The following is a 26,976-nucleotide window of genomic DNA, read 5'->3' as shown; positions in this document are numbered from 1 at the left end:
CGGTTCAGACAAGCACATACAGCAAGGAACCAAATCCAATTGTAAAACACATTACAGATGTTATAGGGAAATGGGTTTTACTTGAGGTGAAAAACTGGGTTGTACTTGATCTGAATGACAGAGAGGTGACAGTGACTCTGACATTGGCCCTGTACCGTAGACTGATAGGATGAGAAAAACACAGAGTCAATCTCCTTCTAGCCAGGAAGACAACAAACTAATTGCCATGGACTATCAGTATTAGAGGGTCCAGTCTTTGATAAGTACTGCACCCTGGAATGAGTTGCAGACATCACCTTTGGACTGAGATAGGTGTGTGTGTGTGTGTGTGTGTGTGTGTGTGTGTGTGTGTGTGTGTGTGTGTGTGTGTGTGTGTGTGTGTGTGTGTGTGTGTGTGTGTGTGTGTGTGTGTGTGTACGCGCGCGCGTGCGTGCGTGCGTGTGTGTGCGTGTGCGCGCGTGTGTGCGTGTACACTGCGCTGCGTGTCATTGGGTCTCCATCCTCAGCCTCTCATCTACTGCAAAGTGTGTGGGTGCCTGGCGGCCCCCAGCCCTAAGACAGTGAGGGTGAGTGATGCGTGTGCTTACGCAAAATCTGCCGTGTCCCACCGTTTATGGGCTAATGCGTTAAAAGAAGAAAATGGTGAGATCAACATGCGCCACAGACCAGCAGAGTAATCACAGATCACAGGGGTGTGGCGGCCGGGGTGGGGGGTAGGAGGGTCTAGGGCCAATAAAACAGCACATCTGCATTAAAATGCTATCTTTAGGGTTCCTGTGCTGAAAATGCTATTTCAGGTTGCCTATTTAATGCATGTTGAAGCGGTGACTCTCCACGCTGGAATTGCATCATATACCATCTGCATGATTTATGGCCACCATTACCATTATACTGGTTTACTGGGAGAAGAGGAGCAAGAGGTTTTAGTGCTAGAACAACGTGTGCCCTCCCTGCCTGATGATCCCATGAGCCTGAGGGGGCCCAGAGGGTTTGAGGTGGTGGGGGTGGAATGGATGGGAGGTGGGAGTGGAGGTGGGGGTGGTAGGTGGGGGAGTGTTGGGGGGGCAATAACATTATAACATGGGAGTTCAATGGAGCCTCACAACTTGGAAGGCTGGAGGTTTGAGAGTGCTGGGGAGTGACGTGTGTCTCTCTTCTGGCACCGTTAACTCTGTTATATCAATGAATCAGGACGGCTCATCCAATCCAATCCAGGGGAAACACACAGTACCAGTCAAAAGTTTGGATACAGTGAAGACATCAAAACTATGAAATAACACATATCATGTAGTAACCAAAAAAGTGTAAAACAAATCCAAATATATTTTATAAGTAGCCACATTTTTCCTTGATGACAGTTTTGCACACTCTTGGCATTCTCTCAACCAGCTTCACCTGGAATGCATTTCCAACAGTCTTAAAGGAATTCCCGCATATGCTGAGCACTTGTTGGTTGCTTTTCCTTCACTCTGCGGTCCAACTCATCCCAAACCATCTCAATTGGGTTGAGGTCGGGCGATTGTGGAGGCCAGGTCATCTGATGCAGCACTCCATCACTCTCATTCTTGGTCAAATAGCCCTTACACAGCCTGGAGGTGTGTTGGGTCATTGTCCTGTTGAAAAACAAATGATAGTCCCGCTAGCCATGCTGGTGTGCCTTGATTTAAGTGTTTATAAATAGATACCTGACAGTGTCACCAGCAATGCACACCCACACCATCACACCTCCTCCTCCATGCTTCACGGTGGGAACCACACATGCAGAGATCATCCGTTCACCTACTCAGCATCTCACAAAGACACGGTGGTTGGAACCAAAAATCTCAAATTTGGACTCATCAGACCAAAGGACAGATTTCCACCTGTCTAATGTCCAATGCTCGTGTTTCTTGGCCCAAGCAAGTCTCTTTTTCTTATTGGTGTCCTTTAGTAGTGGTTTCTTTGCAGCAATTCGACTATGAATGCCTGATTCACACAGTCTCCTCTAAACAGTTGATGTTGAGATGTTACTTGAACTCTATGAAGCATTTATTTTGGGCTGCAATTTCTGAGGCTGGTAACTCTAATGAACTGGTAACTCCTCTGCAGCAGAGGTAACTCTGTGTAATCCTTTCCTGTGGTTGTCCTCATGGAGCCAGTTTCATCATAGAGCTTAATGGTTTTTGTGACTGCACTTGAAGTAACTGTAAATGTTCTTGAAATGTTCCGTATTGACTGACCTTCATGTCTTAAAGTAATGATGGACTGTTGTTTCTCTTTGCTTATTTGAGCTGTTCTTGCCATAAAATGGACTTGGTATATTAGCAAATAGGGCTCTCTATACCACCCATACCTTGTTACAATACAACTGATTGGCTCAAACGCATTAAGAGGGAAATAAATTTCACAAATATGCATTCCAATTAACGGGTTTAAGCTCGTTAAGAGAATGCCAAGAGTGTGCTACTTTAAAGAATCTTAAATATATATTATGTGAAATATATAACATGTATTTTGATTTGTTTAGTACTTTTTTGGTTATTTCATAGTTTTGATGTCTTCACTATTATTCTACAATGTAGAAAATAGTAAAAATTAGTAGGTGTGTCCAAACTTTTGACTGGTACTGTACATCACAGGGACGTGAAGTGCCTTATCATATAGGTGGGATTTTATATTTTACTGTCCATGTAGTTGTTTTGTCTGTTAAATCAAATCAAGCCCAAGAGCTTTCTCCATCTTGGCTTTTTCCATTATTGACTGTCTGTCTGTTCGTCTGTATCAGACTCTTGTGTCCATCAGTCTGTGTGAAATTGTTGGATCACATTTGACATTGAGCTTTTTCGTGGTATTTTCGTGGAATGCCATAAAAATCCCTTTGGGCTCTTCCAGGAATCTGAGGATCGAGGGGAGTCCCTGCCTGGCTGAGATAAAATGAGAGGTTTGACCCACTCTGCAACTGTGTTATATTACAGGGTCTGTGGGAGCTGATTTCCTATCCATGTCACTTTCTCAGTCCTCACACTCCTGTGGTGATTGTCATTGTGAAACCAGCTGCATCCAAGCATCACGTTCCTCTCCCCCTGCACTCCTTAATGGATGGATCTCTGTCCTCTCTCAGCCTTCTATCCCCGTAATTAGATCTGCTTAATTTACACTGTGGCTCTGTGCTGGGAACGGACGATCTGTTATAATGTCTTAGGGTTTCTGAACACTTGCCAGAGTAACACTCTATGAGGAATCATAAAAAGGGTTATAAAAACAAGTCTACTGCTGACTGGAGAGCCGCTACTGCCTGTGTTCTGCCACGCTGACTTACCGCTGATCAACCTGTTTGTGTTTTATATAGCCAGGTTTATACTCAGCCTCCTAGCAGTGTTGTGCTGTTGTGTATAAATACTGTATGCTTCTCTCGTCTGTGTGTTTCTGTTGTGTATAAATACTGTGTGCTTCTCTCGTCTGTGTGTTTCTGTTGTGTATAAATACTGTATGCTTCTCTCGTCTGTGTGTTTCTGTTGTGTATAAATACTGTGTGTGTCTCTCATCTATGTGTTTCTGTGTGGCCGGGCTGTGTGTGTGTCAGTGTGGATTTGTAGCAGGCTGTGTTCCTGTGATGGCAGCGGGCGGTGCGGAGCTTAGCGGAGGTGTGGGCTTCTCTCTCTCTTTCTCTTTCTCTCTCTCTATGTGCAGCCTCACCATGTTTAATGCATAAGGGTTGAGGGCAGGGAGCCTCTGGGGGGGGGGGGGGGGGTCGTGTCTGCGGGGACACACAACAGCCAGATCAGGAGACATGATGACTACTTGGCACAGATGCAACAGAAAGAAAGCTCTTTAATAAGGAGGTGATCGTCCCTCTTTTTTTCTCTCTTTGTTTTCTTTTCCCACTCTCTTTTTGCCTCGGTGTCCTCTGTGTGCCTGTGACAGCGTTGGCCATGGGCTGCGCACAAACAGCAGCGTGTAATCGGTGTATGCGTGCGTACTTGCTTGTGTATACATGTGTGGAAACAAAGGGAGCTGCTTTAATCACATCAGTGATGTGCTCAGTCCTCTCTCTCTGTTTCTGTAGATGGTGTACTGTTCACTAAGCTCCCTAGGCTGACTGTTCCAATACACCTACGTATATGTACCACCAACTCCACACTGCCTCCAGGCGCCCCTTAAATCAATGTTCTACACAGGAGCCTCTGCTGACAGTCTGATAGTGCTCTAGATTACAGTGGCCACTGCTTATATTTATATAGTAGCCAAGTTTTAATTGCCAAGTTATCGTTACTCATTGTGTATTTGTTCCTCGTGTAATAATTGTTCTATTATTTTTCGATTTTTCACTCTGCATTTTTGGGAAGGGCTCGTAGGTAAGCATTTCAATGTTAGTCTACACCTGTTGTTTACGAAGCATGTGACAAATAACATTTGATTTGATGATTATGATATAGGGTACAACTAGTTACAGTAAATGAGGGGCTCTGCTCAGAGCTGTGCTGCTGGATATGCTAATTTTAAGGTAAAGACACAGGGGCTTGACAGTGTTTTCATCCAAGAGCCTGTCACTGGGGTGTGATTCTCAAATATGGACGAAGCCATCGATGACGTCACCCCATTGTTTCCTATGAGAATGCTCAGTGGCGCATTTATTTATTTATAATTTTTTATTAACAACAAATCAATACATAAAGCACATAATACACAAGCATACATAGATTACAAACAATGGACAATCGAGCTAGGGGCGGGGCTGGGGGCGGGGCTAGGGGGTACAAAATCACATTACAATTACACAAGGACCTTAATGGACATGCATTTACTTACAATTCTAACAGCTTTTTTGTTAGTAGAGCATTTAACCGTCTCAAAATACATGTATTTTTGTAGTGTATGAAAATGTGGTTTTCTGTTTGTAAATTTACATTTGTGTATATGAAATTTGGCCAAAAGAATAATTAAATGAATTACATAAAAATGTTTCAGCTTATTTCTATTGTATGTAAAGAATCCAAACAGTACATCTCTCCACAATAGTGTAAAATCTTCATAAATGTGTTCAATTATAAACCTACTGATGTCTTACCACAGTTTTCTTACATGCATACAATGCCAAAAAAAGATGCACAACTGTTTCTGGGTGGTCATTACAAAAGGAGCAATTTGAGTTCATGTTTTCCTTAAACTTCTTCATATAGTGGTTGGCAGGATAATATTTATGAATAATTTTAAAGGAAACTTCCTTAATTTTGTTAACAAGTAGGTATGTGTGTGGCAACATCCAAACTTTTTTCCAACAGATATTATCAATAAATCCATTCCAATAAGGCATGACATAAGGGAATAGATACAACATCCTGCTGAAACAAGGATCGTATCGCTCTGTTGTTGAATGGATCAAAAGAGAAACAAATCTTTCCTACTGATGAGTCAACAGGGTCAATAGAAGGTAGGCTCTGAGGGTCAGGTCTTGACACGTTCCTGAATAACATAGCAACACCTGAGGGCTCAGTGGCGCATTTAAAGATCAGGAAGTGTCATTTCAGCGTGTCACCATCTTGCTACATGAGGGAGTTTTTGGAAACATTGCATACGCAGTTTGAGCTACTCTAGCAGGCTAGCTCAGTGCTGCCCCCTCTCATGGAGTAGCTTAAATTGAAGGGTGACCGAGGTACTGCAGGCTGCCATTAGCAACTAAATTATCCGTTTATCTTCGTCTGTGTGTGGTTTTAAAGTAATTGGTTCAAGGACATACATCTGATGAAATCATAGCCATGATTGTGTTCAATGTTTTTTTATATACCCACGAATATTGACGTTTGGAGTAGGTTAGGCTAATTTCATTGTGGCCACACAAGGTTGCTAGTCTCAGGGATATTATAGTTGGGTCCTTGAGAGAGGCAATAATCCTAAAATGCCTCAGTTAAAAATGAGCTGTTTAAATGTATAGTGTGTCTGGGAAAACAAAACAGAGGTTGGCCGCCTGTACAGTACATTTGTCAGGCTGGGTAAGAGTGTCAGAGGCAAAGGAATCATAGCATTCTAGTACTGGTAGTAATTAAGAAATATTAGGCTAGTATGTGTAGGGCTTTACAGAAGCCTTATTTCTCCCTGTCCTTTATTGTATGTAACCTCTGAAGAGCAAGCAGTCAGGGTTGGAGGAATTCTAAATGAGCTTGGTAAAATTTTAATCAGAACGGTGGTCTCTATGCATCCATTTGGCGACTTTAGGGTCAAGTCTTGACAGGGAATGCAGCATTTCTCATTAGAGCTCAGACTGAAACGCAACTTATTAAATGTTAATTGACGACACAATTGACTACACAGTGCAGCACGGGCTTACAGTGCTCCAGCAACATTTCAGCACATCTTCGTCATCTTCTTCCTCAGTCCTACACGTTTCCAGAAGGCCATCAATGTTTTTCCCTCTCTAGGCCTCATTTCAGTTCTGACTTTTTTCTCTTTTTACTAACTCTCTCCCTTCGCCTTTGTTTTTCGGGGAATTGGGGCTAACAAAAACAACACGCTACAAAAACGACTGTGTGAATGCGGATCCGCTCCGGACGTAGCGAGCTTTCTGTGGGATCCGTAGAGCCGCGCGGGGTTCTAGCTTAGCTTAAATACATTTACCAGTTGAAATAGAACAGAGGAACAGGGCAAGGAGGGGGTCTAGGCCTCTTGTCATGCTAAGAGTGTTCAGATAAGTCCTGCTTGGTCCAAGTTAATTACAGTTGACATTTAAATAAGTGCACTTGTCTTGAAGATGGTGGAAGAGCTGAGAAAAAGACAGGCCTCTCTCTAATTGAGTTTGTGTTGCGTGCCCCACCCCCACATCACAGCACCGAGCCCACATCACTACTTTGTTCCACAGGGAGCTGATATGTGAAATGCAGCTGCCGAAAGTGGAAAAACACATTATGGATGTAACTGCGCAAGTGTTTTTGTGGATTCTGCCATGTTCTCTTCCAGAGATTATGTTGTTTGAAGAATAAACCTGCAGTATGTTCTATTATTTTACATGTATGAAGTGAGATCTCCCCAAATGTCAATTTACACCTATGGAGATCAACAAATTCACAGTGGCTATGTGTGTGTTATGTGTTAACAATTGGAGTGAGCCAGACTGGACTGTCAGTTCCATGAAGCAAGGTTGTATTGTGGTTTTTGAAGTGTGTGAAGACACAGGAGACCTTCAAAGGTTTTGATGTTGAATCTCACACTGTAGCATCTTTCAAAGCACTTTACGGTAGGCTACATTATATGAGATGGTATGGCATCACTGTATAATCATCCAATCAGATGGAATTGGAATGGATCCTATATGATGCAATCTAGGCTATACATTATATGCGTCACTTCCCATACTATTCTCCTATATCCATGTGAGTAGCGTCTACCCTACATTATGGATGAATGAGCACGGTTAATCGAATATCTGGATATCTGAATGGAGTTAAGTTTTCAAACATTTTTTGAGATTTTTTGGGTTGCGTATTTTGACAATTAAAAAGATTTGCCTAAATGAAATGTAATTGTCCATGTTACGTTGTCACACAAGGATATACCATGGCGTTTGAAATGCTTAATTGAATAAAACAACAAACTTTAGAATTTAGCTACTGCTGTTTCAGACCTCATGTGGCTTTAACAGTACATTGTTTACAGTTGCACACTGTAAATGTAGTCTACAGTTCTGAGGACGCACAAGTGATTGTTTTATTTTTAACCTAATTGTCTCTCTCATGGGCAATGGGTTATGGGTTGCGTTTTACATGAAAAGGCATTTTACTATCATAGCACATTTAGCCCTGACAACGGAATGCTATTTTCCCCCATTCAAATAGCGATTAACCTACAGGCGGTCCACAACACTGACACAGATCAATGCAAAGCACTCATCAGAAAACTTTTTTGTTAACATACTTCTCTTTCACTGCTGCTGTTAGCCTAGGCTGCTGTTATTCTAGTCTGCTGTTAGCCTAGGCTACTGTTATTCTAGTCTGCTGTTAGCCTAGGCTACTGTTATTCTAGTCTGCTGTTAGCCTAGGCTGCTGTTATTCTAGTCTGCTGTTAGCCTAGGCTGCTGTTATTCTAGTCTGCTGTTAGCCTAGGCTGCTGTTATTCTAGTCTGCTGTTAGCCTAGGCTGCTGTTATTCTAGTCTGCTGTTAGCCTAGGCTACTGTTATTCTAGTCTGCTGTTAGCCTAGGCTGCTGTTATTCTAGTCTGCTGTTAGCCTAGGCTGCTGTTATTCTAGTCTGCTGTTAGCCTAGGCTGCTGTTATTCTAGTCTGCTGTTAGCCTAGGCTGCTGTTATTCTAGTCTGCTGTTAGCCTAGGCTGCTGTTATTCTAGTCTGCTGTTAGCCTAGGCTACTGTTATTCTAGTCTGCTGTTAGCCTAGGCTGCTGTTATTCTAGTCTGCTGTTAGCCTAGGCTGCTGTTATTCTAGTCTACTGTTAGCCTAGGCTGCTGTTATTCTAGTCTACTGTTAACCTAGGCTGCTGTTATTCTAGTCTGCTGTTAGCCTAGGCTGCTGTTATTCTAGTCTGCTGTTAGCCTAGGCTGCTGTTATTCTAGTCTGCTGTTAGCCTAGGCTGCTGTTATTCTAGTCTGCTGTTAGCCTAGGCTACTGTTATTCTAGTCTGCTGTTAGCCTAGGCTACTGTTATTCTAGTCTGCTGTTAGCCTAGGCTGCTGTTATTCTAGTCTGCTGTTAGCCTAGGCTGCTGTTATTCTAGTCTGCTGTTAGCCTAGGCTACTGTTATTCTAGTCTGCTGTTAGCCTAGGCTGCTGTTATTCTAGTCTGCTGTTAGCCTAGGCTGCTGTTATTCTAGTCTGCTGTTAGCCTAGGCTGCTGTTATTCTAGTCTGCTGTTAGCCTAGGCTGCTGTTATTCTAGTCTGCTGTTAGCCTAGGCTGCTGTTATTCTAGTCTGCTGTTAGCCTAGGCTGCTGTTATTCTAGTCTGCTGTTAGCCTAGGCTGCTGTTATTCTAGTCTGCTGTTAGCCTAGGCTGCTGTTATTCTAGTCTGCTGTTAGCCTAGGCTGCTGTTATTCTAGTCTGCTGTTAGCCTAGGCTGCTGTTATTCTAGTCTGCTGTTAGCCTAGGCTGCTGTTATTCTAGTCTGCTGTTAGCCTAGGCTACTGTTATTCTAGTCTGCTGTTAGCCTAGGCTACTGTTATTCTAGTCTGCTGTTAGCCTAGGCTACTGTTATTCTAGTCTGCTGTTAGCCTAGGCTGCTGTTATTCTAGTCTGCTGTTAGCCTAGGCTGCTGTTATTCTAGTCTGCTGTTAGCCTAGGCTGCTGTTATTCTAGTCTGCTGTTAGCCTAGGCTGCTGTTATTCTAGTCTGCTGTTAGCCTAGGCTGCTGTTATTCTAGTCTGCTGTTAGCCTAGGCTGCTGTTATTCTAGTCTGCTGTTAGCCTAGGCTACTGTTATTCTAGTCTGCTGTTAGCCTAGGCTACTGTTATTCTAGTCTGCTGTTAGCCTAGGCTACTGTTATTCTAGTCTGCTGTTAGCCTAGGCTACTGTTTTTCTAGTCTGCTGTTAGCCTAGGCTACTGTTATTCTAGTCTGCTGTTAGCCTAGGCTACTGTTATTCTAGTCTGCTGTTAGCCTAGGCTACTGTTATTCTATTCTGCTGTTAGCCTAGGCTACTGTTTTTCTAGTCTACTGTTAGCCTAGGCTACTGTTATTCTAGTCTGCTGTTAGCCTAGGCTGCTGTTATTCTAGTCTGCTGTTAGCCTAGGCTACTGTTAGCTTAGGCTGCTGTTAGCCTAGGCTACTGTTAGCTTAGGCTGCTGTTAGCCTAGGCTACATGTTGTGAAATTATATAATTATTTCAAATGCCCCTTCCTCCCCTACATCACTGTCCTCTCCCACCTGCCCCCTTCCTTCCCTACATCACTGTCCTCTCCCACCTGCCCCCTTCCTTCCCTACATCCCTTTCCTCTCCCACCTGCCCCCTTCCTCCCCTACATCACTGTCCTCTCCCACCTGCCCCCTTCCTTCCCTACATCACTGTCTTCTCCCACCTGCCCCCTTCCTCCCTTACATCACTGTCCTCTCCCACCTGCCCCCTTCCTCCCCTACATTACTGTCCTCTCCCACCTGGCCCCTTCCTCCCCTACATCCCTGTCCTCTCCCACCTGCCCCCTTCCTTCCCTACATCACTGTCCTCTCCCACCTGCCCCCTTCCTTCCCTAAATCCCTGTCCTCTCCCACCTGCCCCCTTCCTTCCCTACATCACTGTCCTCTCCCACCTGGCCCCTTCCTCCCCTACATCCCTGTCCTCTCCCACCTGCCCCCTTCCTTCCCTACATCACTGTCCTCTCCCACCTGCCCCCTTCCTTCCCTACATCACTGTCCTCTCCCACCTGCCCCCTTCCTTCCCTACATCCCTGTCCTCTCCCACCTGCCCCCTTCCTTCCCTACATCATTGTCCTCTCCCACCTGCCCCCTTCCTCTATTTGACCATACTGTTTAATCACTGGGCACAGTAAAAGGGTGCTAATTGGACTTAATTTATCTAGTTTAGGAAGTGACCTGGCTGACTGTCCGTCGTTTGGCCACAGCACTACAGTACATCTGCAGCCCTGGCCTGGCCACTCACACTGTCATTACTCTCCTCCAGAACCCTATTGTATGTATATAAATGTCCCCCCCCCCACCTGATGGAGCACTCACTACAGTGGTTCAGTGTTTACTCTTTATCCATGGAGCTGTTGTCAGAGGTCTCTGTCTCTGAGCCCAGCTGTGTTTGTTAGCATAGCATAGCATATGAGCCGAAGCTATCTAGGAGCCTCTCATTTACTCAGTGTCACGGCTAACTAGGAACCTTTCATTTACTCATTGTCACTGATGGGTACCAGATTATCCAAGCACAGGCTTTCCCCCTAGAACTAGAGGTAATGATCACTAGGGTTCCCTGCACAGTGGTTGCTGACAGCAGAACACAGGTAATTACCTAACCACATGGCAGCTCCCTGCCCTGGTCAGACTGCAGTCTCAGCTGCTCATTTGGTTCATTTTATCGCAATGTGTCTGCTCAAGGTTAAGAGTCGCCCAGTGTTGCTTTAGATAAAGCCACTGGATTATGACTCATTCCACTGAAAGATGGAGACATTATTAACTTTTTTGAATCTTTTTTTTTTGCCAACAAGTTAATTGCCTTCGAGTGCGGGAAAGGGTATAAAACGAACTCTAGGTAATACCTCCCTGGTAATTGGTTGATTAACTGGGCTGGTGTGCCACTGAGTTTAGGACATTAGTACGCTGGTACTGTACATGGCAGTAGTATTTACTGTAGGCCTATACGAAAGATGCTCTGAAAAAAACAAACATTGTGTAGGTTTTCAAACATTGAATTGACCGCTGCATCTCCCCTTTCTCTCCAGCGATGGCGGAGTTCCATGTCCAGCCGCGGTCAGTGCGTGCGGAGGAGGCGGGCATGGGGCGGTTCCAGTGCCAGATTCACGGCCTGCCTGAGCCTGCCATCAGCTGGGAGAAAGATGGCCGCTCTGTGGACACTAAGGATGAGAGGTACAGTAAAGTAGGGTTCCTCTGTGTTAATCACTTCGGCTGTGCCTACCAACTACTGTAGGTCTACTGTACCTGCACACCGAACTCTGGCTGTTAACACATTCACTGTAGCAGCTTCACAACCTTCACTTACCTGTTACCCAGCCAAACCTCACTCAGCTCAGATCAACACCACCTGGAATCCAGTGTCCCTTGTGTCTGTCTAGATGTTTGAAATTGAGTTTACGTTGCATGTGTAAACACACTTAATCAAGCAAACAATGATCTACTCCCTTGATTCTCTTTCTTTTTCTCTCACTCTCTCTCTCTTCTCCCCACTCCCTCTCTCTCTTTCACTTTCTCCCTCTGCCCTCCCTCCCTCCCCCACCCTCTCTCTCTCCCACCCTCCTCCCATTCCTTCTCTCTGGCAGGTATACCCTGCTCCCCACTGGTGTTCTGCAGATCACAGGTCTGCGTCAGGAGGATAGTGGTGTGTTCTGCTGTGTGGCCCACAACAGTGCAGGAGTAAAGCACAGTGCCGGGGCTCGCCTCACCGTCTCAGGTCTCAATACTCATACATACATACATACATACATACATACATACAGACTAGAGGTCGACCGATTATGATTTTTCAACGCCGATACCGATTATTGGAGGACCAAAAAAGCCGATACCGATTAATCGGCCGATTAAAAAATATATATATATATATATATTATATATATATAATTTATTTATTTTAAAAAATGTATTTGTAATAATAATTACAACAATACTGAATTAACACTTATTTTATCTTAATATAATACATCAATAAAATCAATTTCGCCTCAAGTAGATAATGAAACATGTTAAATTTGGTTTAAATAATGCAAAAACAAAGTGTTGGAGAAGAAAGTAAAAGTGCAATATGTGCCATGTAAGAGAGCTAACGTTTCAGTTCCTTGCTCAGAACATGAGAACATATGAAAGCTGGTGGTTCCTTTTAACATGAGTCTTCAATATTCCCAGGTAAGAAGTTTTAGGTTGTAGTTATTATAGGACTATTTCCCTCTATACCATTTGTATTTCATTAACCTTTGACTATTGAATGTTCTTATAGGCACTTTAGTATTGCCAGTGTAACAGTATAGCCTCCGTCCCTCTCCTCGCTCCTCCCTGGGCTTGAACCAGCAACACAACGACAACAGCCACCACATCGAAGCAGCGTTACCCATGCAGAGCAAGGGAAACAACCACCCCAAGGCTCAGAGCGAGTGAAGTTTGAAACGCTATTAGCACGCGCTAACTAGACAGCCATTTCACTTCGGTCACACCAGCCTCATCTCGGGAGTTGATAGGTTTAAAGTCATAAACAGCGCAATGCTTGACGCACAACGAAAAGCTGCTGGCAAAGCGCACGAAAGTGCTGTTTACCCGCCTGCTTCTGCCTACCACCGCTCAGTCAGATACTTAGATACTTGTATGCTTGTATGCTTAGTCAGATTATATGCAATGCAGGACACGCTAGATAATATCTAGTAATATCATCAACCATGTGTAGTTAAGTTTAATGCTAGCTAGCAACTTACCTTGACTTACTGCATTTGCGTAACAGAGAGAGAGGCAGGTCGTTATTGCGTTGGACTAGTTAACTGTAAGGTTGCAAGATTGGATCCCCCAAGCTGACAAGGTGAAAATCTGTCTTTCTGCCCCTGAACGAGGCAGTTAACCCACCGTTCCTAGGCCGTCATTGAAAATAAGAATAATACTGACTTGCCTAGTTAAATAAAAAAAAATAAAAAAATTAAAATTAAATAAAGATTCAATAAAGGTGAGAAAAAAAAAACGGCAAATCGGCGCCCAAAAATACCGATTTCCGATTGTAATGAAAACTTGAAATCGGCCTTAATTAATCGGCCATTCCGATTAATCAGTCGACCTCTAATACATGCATACATACATACATACAGACATACACACACACATACACACCTTCCCTGGATACCCACCCAACACACAAATATGTGGCTATGCATCATCTCACACAGCGTCATCGCCAAGATGATGCAGAACAGTGAAATCCAATTAAATGTTGCAATCCATAAAGCTCTTGCACGCTCACGCTTGCGTCACTCTCTTCTCCCTCAGTATCCCAGTCTTCTGTTTACAAAGAGCCCATGATCCTCGTGGGTCCTGAAAACCTCACTCTCACCGTTCACCAGACGGCCATCTTGGAATGTGTTGCCACAGGATATCCCCGCCCCATCGTGTCATGGAGCAGGCTTGGTAAGACCAAAACCCCGCTTTCTCTTTTACATCAAATCAAAGCTTCAGCCTTCAGGGTGCTGAACAGGGGTTAAACCCCCCTGCCTCTCAGGCCTTAAGGGCTATAGAACCCTTCTATCTTCCATAAGGTTCCATGCTAGATTGCTTGTCTAGTTTGCAATCATCCGAAACCCGACTTGAAGTACATCACTACTGCAGCTGACATAAAACCATGTCACCATAGTAGTATAGCTGAATTATATAAACATTTATATAAAGCACACAGGCAAAATACAGAGATTGAAGAGGACATTCTGTTAAACGGGATATTTTGATACATTAAGATACAGCGGCTTTGTGTGTGAAATTGGTCATGGTATGCTGCCTTCACTGCATACACGGAGCCCATTGTTTCCCAGATGGATCCAAAGGATTTGGAATGTTGAAAGCCTATTTACCAGACATTATCTTGCTGACCTTGATATAAATGAATGGAGAAAAAAAGCTGTGTTCAGTGACTGCTTCTAATGTGGTACAGCACAGTGATTAAGTAGGCTACTGCTGTCCAGTGTGTATTTGTGTGTGTTTTTGTACGCACGTACAGTTGTGTGGATGTGTGTGTGCATGTATGTATGTGTGTCTGGGTTAGCTCATCTCTGAATTGTGTACATACGTGTAGTATGTTCCTTTATGTAATGTCTAATAGAACATTCATCTTCTGTACACATGACGCAGGGGATTGCAGCCTATATGAGTCTTTGCGGGGCTAAACACAGTCTTATTTTTTGATGAATGTATTCTTTACTCTCCTGGTCGAGATGAAAGTGAGTAAGTGACACACGGTGGGAGATCCACCGTAATTGCTTAGAGGTGTTGAGCCCAGGCAGGATTCAGCCCCCCACACTTCAAACGTTCCTCTTGGCTATCACTCAAACTCTGCTGCTACCAATTTTGCAATCTGATATTTGTTTTTCAAAGCTATTATCCAATCTGATTTGCTGTTCAAAATGTAAATTGCAGCCCCTCCCCAACCAGAGAGGAGCCATAATCAGATTGTGGATATTGCCTTGCACGATGTTGCTGTAATTAAATGCTGACAGGATGGGATTTCAACAGGGGCGTCATGCAGCCATTATTTTAGAGGGGGGCACAAAGTATGCGAAGATGGAGGGGGTGGTATAGTTTGAGAATTTTGCATTTTTCAAACACCTGAAACAACTTTTTCCTGCAATCTAGACCCATAATAATTATTGCCTAATTTTATGTAAAAAAATATATCAAATCAAATTGTATTGGTCAAATACACAGCAGATGTTATTGTGGATGTTATTGTGGATGTAGCGAAATGTAGCGAAATGCTTGTGTTCCTAGCTCCAACAGGGCAGTAATATCTAGCAATTCACAATAATACACACAAATCTAAAATTAATGAATTGAATTAAGAATTATATAAATATTAGGATGAGCAATGTCAGAGTGGCATTGATTAAAATGCAGTAGAATCCAGTATATACATATGAAATGAGTAAAGCAGTATGTAAACATTATTAAAATGACTAGCAATTCCATGTCTATGTACATAGGGCAGCAGCCTCTAAATTGTGGGGTTGAGTAACCGAGTGGTGGCCGGCTAGTGATGGCTATTTAACAGTCTGATGGCCTTGAGATAGAAGCTGTTTTCAGTCTCTCGGTTCCAGCTTTGATGCACCTGTACTGATCTCACCTTCTGGATGATAGCGGGGTGAACAGGCAGTGGCTCGGGTGGTTGATGTCCTTAATGGTCTTTTTGGGCTTCCTGTGACATCGGGTGCTGTATGTGATCTGGAAGGCAGGCAGTGTGCCCCCGGTGATGCGTTGGGCAGACCGCACCACCCTCTGGAGAGCCCTGCGGTTGCTGGCAGTGCAGTTACCGTACCAGGCAGTGATACAGCCCGACATGATGCTCTCAATTGAACATCTATAAGTTTGTAAGGGTCTTAGGGGCCAAGCCAAATTTCTTCAGCCTCCTGAGGTTGAAGAGGCGCTGTTGCGCCTTCTTCACCACAATGTCTGTGAGGGTGGACCATTTCAGATTGTCAGTGATGTGTACGCTGACTAACTTAAAGCGTTTTACCTTCTCTACTGTTGATGTGGATAGGGGTGTGCTCCCTCTGCTGTTTCCTGATGTCCACGATCAGCTCCTTCATTTTGTTGACATTGAGGGAGAGGTTATTTTCCTGGCACCACTCCCCCAGGGCCCTCAACTCCTCCCTGTAGGCTGTCTTGTCATTGTTGGTAGTCAGGCTTACTACTGTTGAGTCGTCTGCAAACATGATGATTGAGTTGGAGACGTGCGTGGCCACGCAGGCATAGGTGAACAAGGAGTACAGGAGGGGCCTGAGCATGCGCCCTTGTTGGGCCCCTGTGTTGAGGATCAGCAAAGTGGAGGTGTTGTATCTTACCTTCACCACCTGGGGTCAGCCCGTCAGGAAGTCCAGGACCCAGTTGCACAGAGCACCTTTAAGAACGGGGACAGTATAACCGGAGAGAGCCATGATTCTGTGAAACAGAGTATGTTACTGTCCCTGATGTCTAGCAGGAAGGAGATCCTCGCCCTGAGCTCGACTACTTTATAGTCCAGAGACGGAACATTAGCGAGTAATATACTCAGAAGCGGTGGATGGCGTGCATGCCTCCTGAGTCGGACTAGAAGTCCACTCTGAATACCTCTCTCCACCGGGGGCGTATTGGAGCAGCCTCTGGGATAAGTTCAATTCACCTGGGAGGTGAGAATGAAGGGTCCAGTTCGGGAAAGTCGTATTCCTGGTCATTAATGCTGGTGAGTTACCGCCGCTCTGATATCCAAAAGTTATTTCCAGCTGTATGTAATAACACAAAAAATGTTCTGGTCTAATAATGTAAGAAATTACACACAAACAAATCTAAATACTGCAACGTTGCTTAGGAGCTAGAAGCAGAGCTGTCGTGTCTGTTGGCGCCATCTCTATATATGATTTTCTGCATAGGTTATCTAAGCATACCTCTTTAGATTTTCAATTGTAATTTTAATTAATGATGTACATTGATTCTTTAAAGGTGCAATATGCAGAAATTGCTCTGCCATTTCCTGGTTGCTAAAATTCAAATAAGGGCCTCCCGGGTGGCGCAGTGGTCTAAGGCTAGCTTAGGGAGGGTTTGGCCGGCAGGGATATCCTTGTCTCATCGCGCACTAGTGACTCTTGTGGCGGGCCGGGCGCAGTGCATGCTGACCAGGTCGCCAGATGTTTCCTCCGACACATTGGTGTGACTGGCTTCCGGGTTGGATGGGCATTGTGTCAAGAAGAAGGGCGGCTTGGTTAGGTTGTGTTTCGGAGGACGCATGGCTCTCGACCTTCGCCTCTCCTGAGTCCGTACGGGAGTTGCAGCGATGAGACAAGACTGTAACTACTAACAATTGGATGCCATGAAATTGGGGAGAAAAAAGGGGTTACATAAAAATAAAAATCTATTTAAAAAATTAAAATAGTTCACCCAATTTCAGTTTGTGACAAACAAGCAATGCATAGTGTAGAGAATTATTGTACAATATAACCTGCTGTATTTTCAGCTGTTTGAAGTTGGTGTACAATACTAAAATAAAAGATCCAAAAAACGGAACTTAAAACTTCTTAAGGCTAGGGGGCAGTGTTTTGACGTCCGGATGAAGAGTGTGCCCAACGTGAACTGCCTGCTACTCTGGCCCAGAAGCTAGGATATGCATATAAGTAGTTGATTTGGACAGAAAACACTCTGAAGTTTCTAAAACTGTTAGAATAATGTCTGTGAGTATAACTGATTTGGCAGGTGAAACCCCGAGCACAATCCATCCAGTGAAATTTATTTTTGTGGTCATTGTGTTTTCCAATTGTTTTCTATGGGAACCTGGTTGCAGTTCCTATGGCTTCCACTAGATGTCAACAGTCTTTAGAAATTGGTTGATGTTTTTCTTTTGAGAAATTAAGAGTTAGTGCTATTCATTGTAAGTGTCACTACAGGTGGACTCTACTGTGTTGGTGCGCATGAACTGGAACGCACTTCACAATGTTTTTATCCGGTATTAGAAACTTAAATTTGATCGATTGTTTACGTTTTAGGGTACCTGAGGTTGGATTAGTTTTGAAAACATTTGAAATGTTTGGACCAAGTTTACAGGTAATCTATTGGATACTTTGTAGGAATGTTGGGCGAGTTGAAACCGGTGTATTTCTGAATCAAACGCGCCAAATAAATTGACATTTTTGGGCAATAAAGAAGGACATTATCGAACAAAAGGACCATTTGTGATGTTTCTGGAACTTTTGGAGTGCCAACAGAAGAAGATCTTCAAAGGTAAGGCATTAATTATATAGCTATTTCTGACTTTTGTGGCGCACCTGTCTGATTGAAATATGATTTTCATGTGTTTGTATGCGGGGCGCTGTACTCAGATAATCGCATGGTCTGCTTTCGCCGTAAAGCCTTTTTGAAATCTGACACAGCGGCTGGATTAACAAGAAGTTAAGCTTTATTTTGATGTATAACATATATATGTTCGTGAATGTTGAATATTGATATTCCTGTAGTTTGAATTTGGCGCGTTGCCATTTCACTGGATGTTGTCAAATTGATCCCGCTAAAGGGATTGGCACGTGAAGGGATCCATAAGAGGTTAAGAACGGGAAGCATAGAAATAGCACACATAGAAAAGATCAACCGCTTCTTAGACTTGCTTTCAATGAAAATGACAGATCTATTACTCACATTTCTATGTCAATTTTGTCAGGTTGCCCTAAAAGTTACATATTGCAGCTTTAACCTCTACCGTCAAGCAATCCCGTATCCGGGAGCGTAATCATAGCCTCAAGCTCATTACCATAACGCAACATTTCCTATTCATGAAAATCGCAAATGAAATGAAATAAATATATTGAAACACAAGCTTAGCTTTTTGTTAACAACACTGTCGTCTCAGATTTTCAAAATATGCTTTAACCAAAGCTACACAAGCATTTGTGTAAGAGTATTGATAGCCTAGCCTAGCATTAAGCCTAGCATTCAGCAGGCAACATTTTCACAAAAACAAGAAAAGCATTCAAATAAAATAATTTACCTTTGAAGAACTTCGGATGTTTTCAATGACGAGATTTTTTCCAAAAATATTATTTGTGTAAGAGAAATAGTTCCGTTTTGTTCATCACGTTTGAAAATGCAGTCAACACAACGCCAAACTTTTTTCCAAATTAGCTCCATAATATCGACAGAAACATGGCAAACGTTGTTTAGAATCAATCCTCAATGTGTTTTTCACAAATCTATTAGATGAAAAATCATTCCTGGCAGTCGGTTTCTCATCAAAGGCAAAAGGAAAAATACTGCAGCTGGAGATTACGCAATAATTGCGACGGAGGACACCAAGCGACCACCTGGTAGATGTAGTCTCTTATGGTCAATCTTCCAATGATATGCTTACAAATACGTCACAATGCTGCAGACACCTTGGGAAAACGTGGAAAATGTAAGCTGACCCCTAGCTCCTCCACAGCCATATAAGGAGTCATTGAAATGAGGCGGTTTCAAAAAATGCGGCACTTCCTGATAGATTTTTTATCTGGGTTTCGCCTGTAACATCAGTTCTGTGGCACTCACAGACAATATCTTTGCAGGTTTGGAAACATCAGAGTGTTTTCTTTCCAAAGCTGTCAATTATATGCATAGTCGAGCATCTTTTCGTGACAAAATATCTTGTTTAAAACGGGAACGTTTTTCATCCAAAAATTAAAAGAGCGCCCCCTATATCGAAGAAGTTAAGAACTTTTATGCCTTAGCTGTTTACTAGAACTGCCACACCGGTATATAGTACAATAACCCAATAATTAAAGCTATTTTAGTATTTTCTAAAGTCTAGCAACCTTGCCTGTAGGCAAGCCAGCAGAGATAGTTATACAAGCTACTCTATCTTGAGTTATAGCCTGAAATGGCTCGGTAGCTAATTATGAGGTTGGGAGATTGGGAACCTATCTGGGCTAGCTAAAGCCAACTTCATAAAATTGCTAGGTGACTAGTATTCCAGAGAAACAACAACATTTTTTGTTTTATTTATTCATCAAAAAGGAATCAATAGGCCACATAGCTTGATCAAATTAATTTACAAACATTCCTCCTGCGAGTCCTGCCCATCACCGGCAGTTAAAATCACTCGACACTCTCTCGACTCTCTCCTCCGCTGACGTAGCATATCTTTGCTCTGTGGTGCATCTGGTAAGAATGGGGGGTGATAGTCAGTATGTCCCCTCTGCAAAATACTGCTGACAGATCTTTTTTATAAATAATGATGATGAAGCGGGGGCTTTAAAAAAAAGTTATTAATTTAACATCTGAAAAATGTAAAAACAGGACAAATCTGAGGGGGCACGTCTCCTTGTGGACATGACGCCTCTGGATTTTAGTGTATTAGATTACAGGGAGTGACGGCCTGGGGATAAGCTGGATAATGAATTTAATAGATTCACATCAGTCATTCCTTAATGCCAGAGTTTGTTTGGAGCTTTTCATTCATCAGCACTGGTGCTCTCTGGGCTACTTTTTGCTGGCTCTCTGCCTGCTTTGACACTAACTACATTACAGACTGACATAGAGATAGCGGCATCCATTCAGACAGCACACACACACGCACACGCACACACACACACACACACACACACACACAGACAGATAGAGAGCAAGAGAGAGATCAAGTTTCTGTGAGAGAGAGTGTGTCTGGAGAGATAAGAGGTAGCCATGGAGGAACTGTAAACTGTGTCCAACTCTGTTGATTTTACAGTTCACTCAGCAGCTAGCCCGACTTGAGTCAGGCTTATTGTAGAGGGGTAATAACGCCCATTATATGGTTCACAGTTGTTTAGCCACTCCTAGCTGAGTCCCTTTAGTTATGAAACTGGGCTGTGGCTGGGAGTCGGAGGGTCAGGCTGAGAGCCTGAGGCTTGCACTTAATAGTACCATGGAGCATGTTTAAGTTATACTGTTCTAGCCATAGCTTCTACTACAGTCAATAGGAAACTCCACTTGCTGACATAGCTGACCAGGCTGTTTCAATTGGATTGTAAATACGTATGAATAATAGGTTCCTATGTTCTAAATCCTGTAGCCTACAGCCCACTGTTGGTGCTGTTCACTGCAGCTACAATAACTCAGAAAGGGCTGAGGTTTGTATATTCTATTTTGAAGGCATTCTCGTGAACTCTGTCTGGATGCACTGTCCACCTTTTTCCATTCTCGTGTTTCTCTTCAGCCCACAGTGCATTGTCTTGTCGAGGTCCAGGTTTGTGGAGTGTTTCCAAATGTCCCTCCCTTTCCTTGTGGTGGCTCTGCTCAGATGCACACAGTGCTCACAGAGGAGACATGTGTTGTCCTCCTATAAAAGGCCTGGCCCAGGCCATATGGCCCCAGTCTCTGGCTGGCTGGCTAGCTGTCTGCTAGCTGTCTGTTTGAAGATGTGAGGAGAGGAGGATGGCCAGTCTGCTTTCTCTGCAGGCTTTTAGCATAGCGGCCATGTCCCCCGCACAGCCCTTTAACACTCTAAGCCGGGACACACAAGACGCAGATGTTACAAAGATAGAGAGGGACTGAAATATCTTCGGCTGTGCCATGTCTTTGTTGGTCCTACCCCCATTATAAGGCCATTGAAATAGGAAGAGACAGAGAGCAGGACAGGGTATTTGATGGAGGGACAGAGGGGAGTGGCAGCCTAGCTTATCCAGGGCATTTCCCCAGTTTAAAGCATGGTGTGCCTAAGGCAGTAGAGGGCTTTGTCAAACCGTGAGATCAAACTGGTGTGTGTGCGTGTGCATGTGCATGTATGTGTGTGTGTCACTAGCCTGTCAGAGCGGGGTGGGGAGGACGGGACTGGGGATGTAAAACAGACCCCCTCACACACACATACAATTACACACACTAACACCAAATGAAGTCGTGGCAACATAGTTCTTCTGTGTCACTGACTGTGTCGGCGTGGCCTTGGCCCTCACCCAATACACTCGCCTCGTTTGCCACCTTTCTACTGAATATGGTGATTCTCACAAGACGTGCTCTGTCACACTTGTGAGAACTGCTCTGATATTTACTGTGGAATGTGTTTTGCAGCGGTATGGGGCAATTTTATTGACTTAATTTTATTTTTACAGGGACAGTGCACATTAATCAACGTTTCAGTAAAAGTGCCGGTTTTAGCCAGCCAGCTAATTTTCAACCTCAGTCCCTGGGCAGGTTATTAAAAACAATTACAATATAGACAATCATTGAGCAGTGAGCACACACAGAGCAACATAGGACAAGCAAGACGTAGCATACAGACAGAGAAACATAGGACAAGCAAGACGTAGCATACAGACAGAGCAACATAGGACAAGCAAGACATAGCATACAGACAGAGCAACATAGGACAAGCAAGACGTAGCATACAGACAAAGCAACATAGGACAAGCAAGACGTAGCATACAGACAGAGCAACATAGGACAAGCAAGACGTAGCATACAGACAGAGCAACATAGGACAAGCAAGACGTAGCATACAGACAGAGCAACATAGGACAAGCAAGACGTAGCATACAGACAGAGCAACATAGGACAAGCAAGACGTAGCATACAGACAGAGCAACATAGGACAAGCAAGACGTAGCATACAGACAGAGCAACATAGGACAAGCAAGACGTAGCATACAGACAGAGCAACATAGGACAAGCAAGACGTAGCATACAGACAGAGCAACATAGGACAAGCAAGACGTAGCATACAGACAGAGCAACATAGGACAAGCAAGACGTAGCATACACACAGAGCAACATAGGACAAAAAGCAACAAGACCAAATCCATAAAAGCAACAAAGTGTTTCCACACCTCACAAGCTACAGACAACAGGCAACATGGAAAGCGGCAACACACAGCTAGGGACCATGTTCACAAATCTGATTGACCTTTAGCCATGTCTTCATGTTTTTTGTGAAAGTGTGATAGGTGGTGCAGTTATATGTGTCTGATGGCAGTGTGTTCCAGACATGGGAAGCTCTCACAGAGAAAACAGATTTACTAAATTTGCTTTTCCTCAATTAAGGGAAAAGTCACCTTTAGCGTCTCCTCTTCTCCAGCGTTGAATATTTTGTGTACATTATAGTATGTTTAATCAATCATTTATCTCCCTTGGTATTTTTATAGCCTTTTTTAGTATATTTAAAGTGTTTTTTATTTTTTATTCTAAGCTAATTCAGCTAATTTGCTATCTCACTCCTTTCCTCCTCTTCTCTCTCTTTCTCTGAATCTCTATCCCTTCCCTAATTTAATCTCCTGTCCTATTCCCTACTCTCCTCCCCTCCCTTCCTTTCCTCCTCTTCTCTTTTCTCCTCCTCTCCTCTCTCCTCAGATGGCCGTCCGATAGGTGTGGAGGGCATCCAGGTGCTGGGTACAGGGAACCTGATGATCACAGATGTCGGGGTCCAGCACTCTGGCGTCTACGTCTGCGCTGCCAACAAACCAGGGACCCGTGTACGCAGAACCGCTCAGGGACGTCTGGTGGTCCAAGGTGAACCTTTAGTTACACACCCACTCAGGATAGTGTGTGTGTGTGTGTGTGTGTGTGTGTGTGTGTGTGTGTGTGTGTGTGTGTGTCAGTGGAGGTTGGTGGGAGGAGCTATAAGAGGATGAGCCCATCCTCCTATAGCTCCTCCCTCCAGCCTCCACTGGTGTGTTTATGTGTGTGATTTTGAATGGAAATCAATTTTAGGTCCCCACAAGGTTAGTAAAACAAATGTGTGTGTGTCTCATTCGCTGTGCAATTTTCTTACACATTTTTTACCAGTTGGAGGTGGTTAGTAGTGCGGGTAGAGCCTTCCGACCAAGCAGGAGGCATTCAGCGTGTTCCTCACATGCTTATCAACCAAAGAACCCTGCCCTTGGCCCCAGCCAATAGCAATACTGCTCCCAGTCAATATTTCATTGAATCTTCCTGTCTGTTGTTAGACAAGGCCCTGCTATAGAAGGCTATGGAAGAAAGCCATGCTGTTGATTATGTGTCGATGTCTATGGTTTCTTTATCGATCAGTGAAAACTAGAACGCGCCCTCAGCTAACGATCTGGTGCGATATACAATACATGTGTTTTATGATAAGAAACGAAAAGGCTGAAGCCTTGCTGTGGACACAGCCTTCAAGAAGCATTGCTTCATATTCTCATGGCAGCAATGTTCTCCTGGACGTATTTCACAGTCGGGGCACATATGACTGACTGACTGTCTGGCTATGAGAGGGTTGTTATGGTGATAAGGCCTCAGTGACTGCATAGAGTAGCAGCATACAGGTGACTCTCTCCCGCCGTCCGGCCGAATGTTTTGATCAGAGTAAGGTAGGCTGTTGCTTAAGAGAATTTATGTAATCTTCCTGGCCAGATGGTTGGCACAGCGGCCCTCTGCTCACTGCACTACCCTTCATTTACCTCAGAGTGAGAAAGTGAGGGGAGAGAGAGAGAGAGAGAGAGAGAGAGAGAGAAAGACAGATTGGGGAAGAGAGTAATAGAGAGTAGGGGGAGAGGGAAAGAGAGAAGGTTAGAGAGAGAGAGGAGAGGGTTGAAAGACGGAGAGCGAAAGATAGAGAGGGAATGGGGGAAAGAGTGCTGATCAGACCCACACCACAATTGCACATCAGTACTCTCCCTGACCCACCATCCCCCTGCCTCCCTCCAGCCCTTCCCTCTAGCCCCTACTCACATACACACAGCCTCTAAAGAGCAAACAGAGAGAGATGGAGAGAGAGAGAGAGAGAGAGAGAGAGAGAGATGAGAGAGAGAGAGATGGAGATGGAGAGATGAAAAGGGAGTTGGAGAGAGAGATGGTCAGGAGGGTCGAGCCAACCTAATCCTCATCATACCACAGTGCCTAGAATGTTGTGAATTTCAGGTCCCACACTTTTACTGACAGGGTGACACAGTATGGAGATAGCTGAGATTAGAAAACCATCGTAACACCTCTTCTCTTAAGATGAGAATTAGATGGATAGAGGATGCTAAATAACTAGAACTGGAAAGGGGAGGTTTTGTTTACAGGAAGATAGTTTAGATAGAGGATGCTAAATAACTAGAACTGGAAAGGGGAGGGTTTGTTTACAGGAAGATAGTTTAGATAGAGGATGCTAAATAACTAGAACTGGAAAGGGGAGGGTTTGTTTACAGGAAGATAGTTTAGATAGAGGATGCTAAATAACTAGAACTGGAAAGGGGAGGGTTTGTTTACAGGAAGATAGTTATGATAGAGGATGCTAAATAACTAGAACTGGAAAGGGGAGGGTTTGTTTCCAAGAAGATAGTTTAGATAGAGGATGCTAAATTACTAGAACTGGAAAAGGGAGGGTTTGTTTACAGGAAGATAGTTTAGATAGAGGATGCTAAATAACTATAACTGGAAAGGGGAGGATTTGTTTACAGGAAGATAGTTTAGATAGAGGATGCTAAATTACTAGAACTGGAAAGGGTAGGTTTTGTTTACAGGAAGATAGTTTAGATAGAGGATGCTAAATAACTAGAACTGGAAAGGGGAGGGTTTGTTTATAGGAAGACAGTATAGGTTGAAGGGTTGGTAATGGCTCACATCAACACCATTATCCCAGAAACCCTAGACCCACTTCAATTTGCATACCGCCCAAACAGATCCACAGATGATACAATCTCTATTGCACTCCACACTGCCCTTTCCCACCTGGACAAAAGGAACACCTATGTGAGAATTCTATTAATTGACTACAGCTCAGCGTTCAACACCATAGTGCCCTCAAAGCTCATCACTAAGCTAAGGATCCTGGGACTAAACACCTCCCTCTGCAACTGGATCCTGGACTTCCTGATGGGCCGCCCCCATATGGTGAGGGTAGGTAGCAACACAACTGCCACGCTGACCCTCAACATTGGAGCTCCCCAGGGGTGCGTGCTCAGTCCCCTCCAGTACTCCCTGTTCACCCACGACTGCATGGTCAGGCACGACTCCGACACCATCATTACGTTTTCAGATGACACAACAGCCTAATCACCGGCAATGACAAGACAGCCTATAGGGAGGAAGTCAGAGACCTGGCCGGGTGGTGCCAGAATAATAACCTTATCCCTCAACGTAACCAAGACTAAGGAGATGATTGTGGACTACAGGAAAAGGAGGACCGAGCATGCCATTCTCATCGACGGGGCTGTAGTGGAGCAGGTTGAGAGCTTCAAGTTCCTTTAGAGCCCACATCAACAACCAACTAGAATGGTCCAAACACACCAAGACAGTCGTGAAAAGGGAATGACAAAACCTATTTCCCCTCAGGAAACTAAAAAGATTTGGCATGGGTCCTGAGATCCTCAAAAGGTTCTACAGCTGCAACATCGAGAGCATCCTGACAGGTTGCATCACTGCCTAGTACGGCAATTGCTCGGCCTCTGACTGCAAGGCACTACAGAGGGTAGTCCGTACGGCCCAGTAGATCACTGGGGTTAAGCTGCCTGCCATCCAGGACCTCTACACCAGGCGGTGTCAGAGGAAGGCCCTAAAAATTGTCAAAGACCCCAGCCACCCCAGTCATAGACTGTTCTCTCTACTACCGCATGGCAAGCGGTACCGGAGTGCCAAGTCTAGGACAAAAAGGCTTCTCAACAGTTTTTACCCCCAAGCCATAAGACTCCTGAACAGGTAATCAAATGGCTACCCGGACTATTTGCATAGTTAATGTGTCGCAGCATCGTAAAAATAGGGGTGGGGGGGGGCTGCTATATTGGCTAACCGGGCTATCTGCATTGTGTCCCGCTACCCACCACCCGCCAACCCCTCTTTTACACTACTGCTACTCTCTGTTCATCATATATGCATAGTCACTTTAACCATATCTACATGTACATACTACCTCAATCAGTCTGACTAACAGGTGTCTGTATGTAGCCTGGCTACTTTTATAGCCTCGCTACTGTATATAGCCTGTCTTTTTACTGCTGTTTTATTTCTTTACCTACCTATTGTTCACCTAATACCTTTTTTGCACTTTTGGTTAGAGCCTGTAAGTAAGCATTTCACTGTAAATACCTGTTGTATTTGGCGCACGTGACAAATAAACTTTGATTTGATTTGAGATAGAAAGATTAGAACCAGAAGGATAGCTGACTGGCAAATACACCTGCTGAAGGGAAAACAGTTGCTGATTGTGGGAATGATCTCATTCTAAATTACGACCCTAATTGCGGTCTAAT

At 44.0% G+C, this 26,976-nt stretch overlaps 1 protein-coding gene across 1 annotated transcript in view; it reads left to right on the top strand.

Annotated features, from left to right (window-relative positions):
- LOC110506445 (immunoglobulin superfamily DCC subclass member 3) overlaps positions 1-26,976 on the top strand; it is a 126,377-nt gene that overhangs the window by 54,611 nt on the left and 44,790 nt on the right. Inside the window, exons 3-6 of the mRNA XM_021586057.2 lie at positions 11,353-11,497; positions 11,908-12,038; positions 13,610-13,747; positions 23,138-23,296. Of these exons, the coding sequence (XP_021441732.2) occupies positions 11,353-11,497; positions 11,908-12,038; positions 13,610-13,747; positions 23,138-23,296 (573 nt within the window). The remainder of the gene's footprint in view (positions 1-11,352; positions 11,498-11,907; positions 12,039-13,609; positions 13,748-23,137; positions 23,297-26,976) is intronic.

The sequence above is a fragment of the Oncorhynchus mykiss genome, chromosome 26, assembly GCF_013265735.2.
Source record: "Oncorhynchus mykiss isolate Arlee chromosome 26, USDA_OmykA_1.1, whole genome shotgun sequence".
NCBI classification, from domain to species: domain Eukaryota; kingdom Metazoa; phylum Chordata; class Actinopteri; order Salmoniformes; family Salmonidae; genus Oncorhynchus; species Oncorhynchus mykiss.
This window is presented reverse-complemented; position numbering and strand designations above follow the sequence as displayed.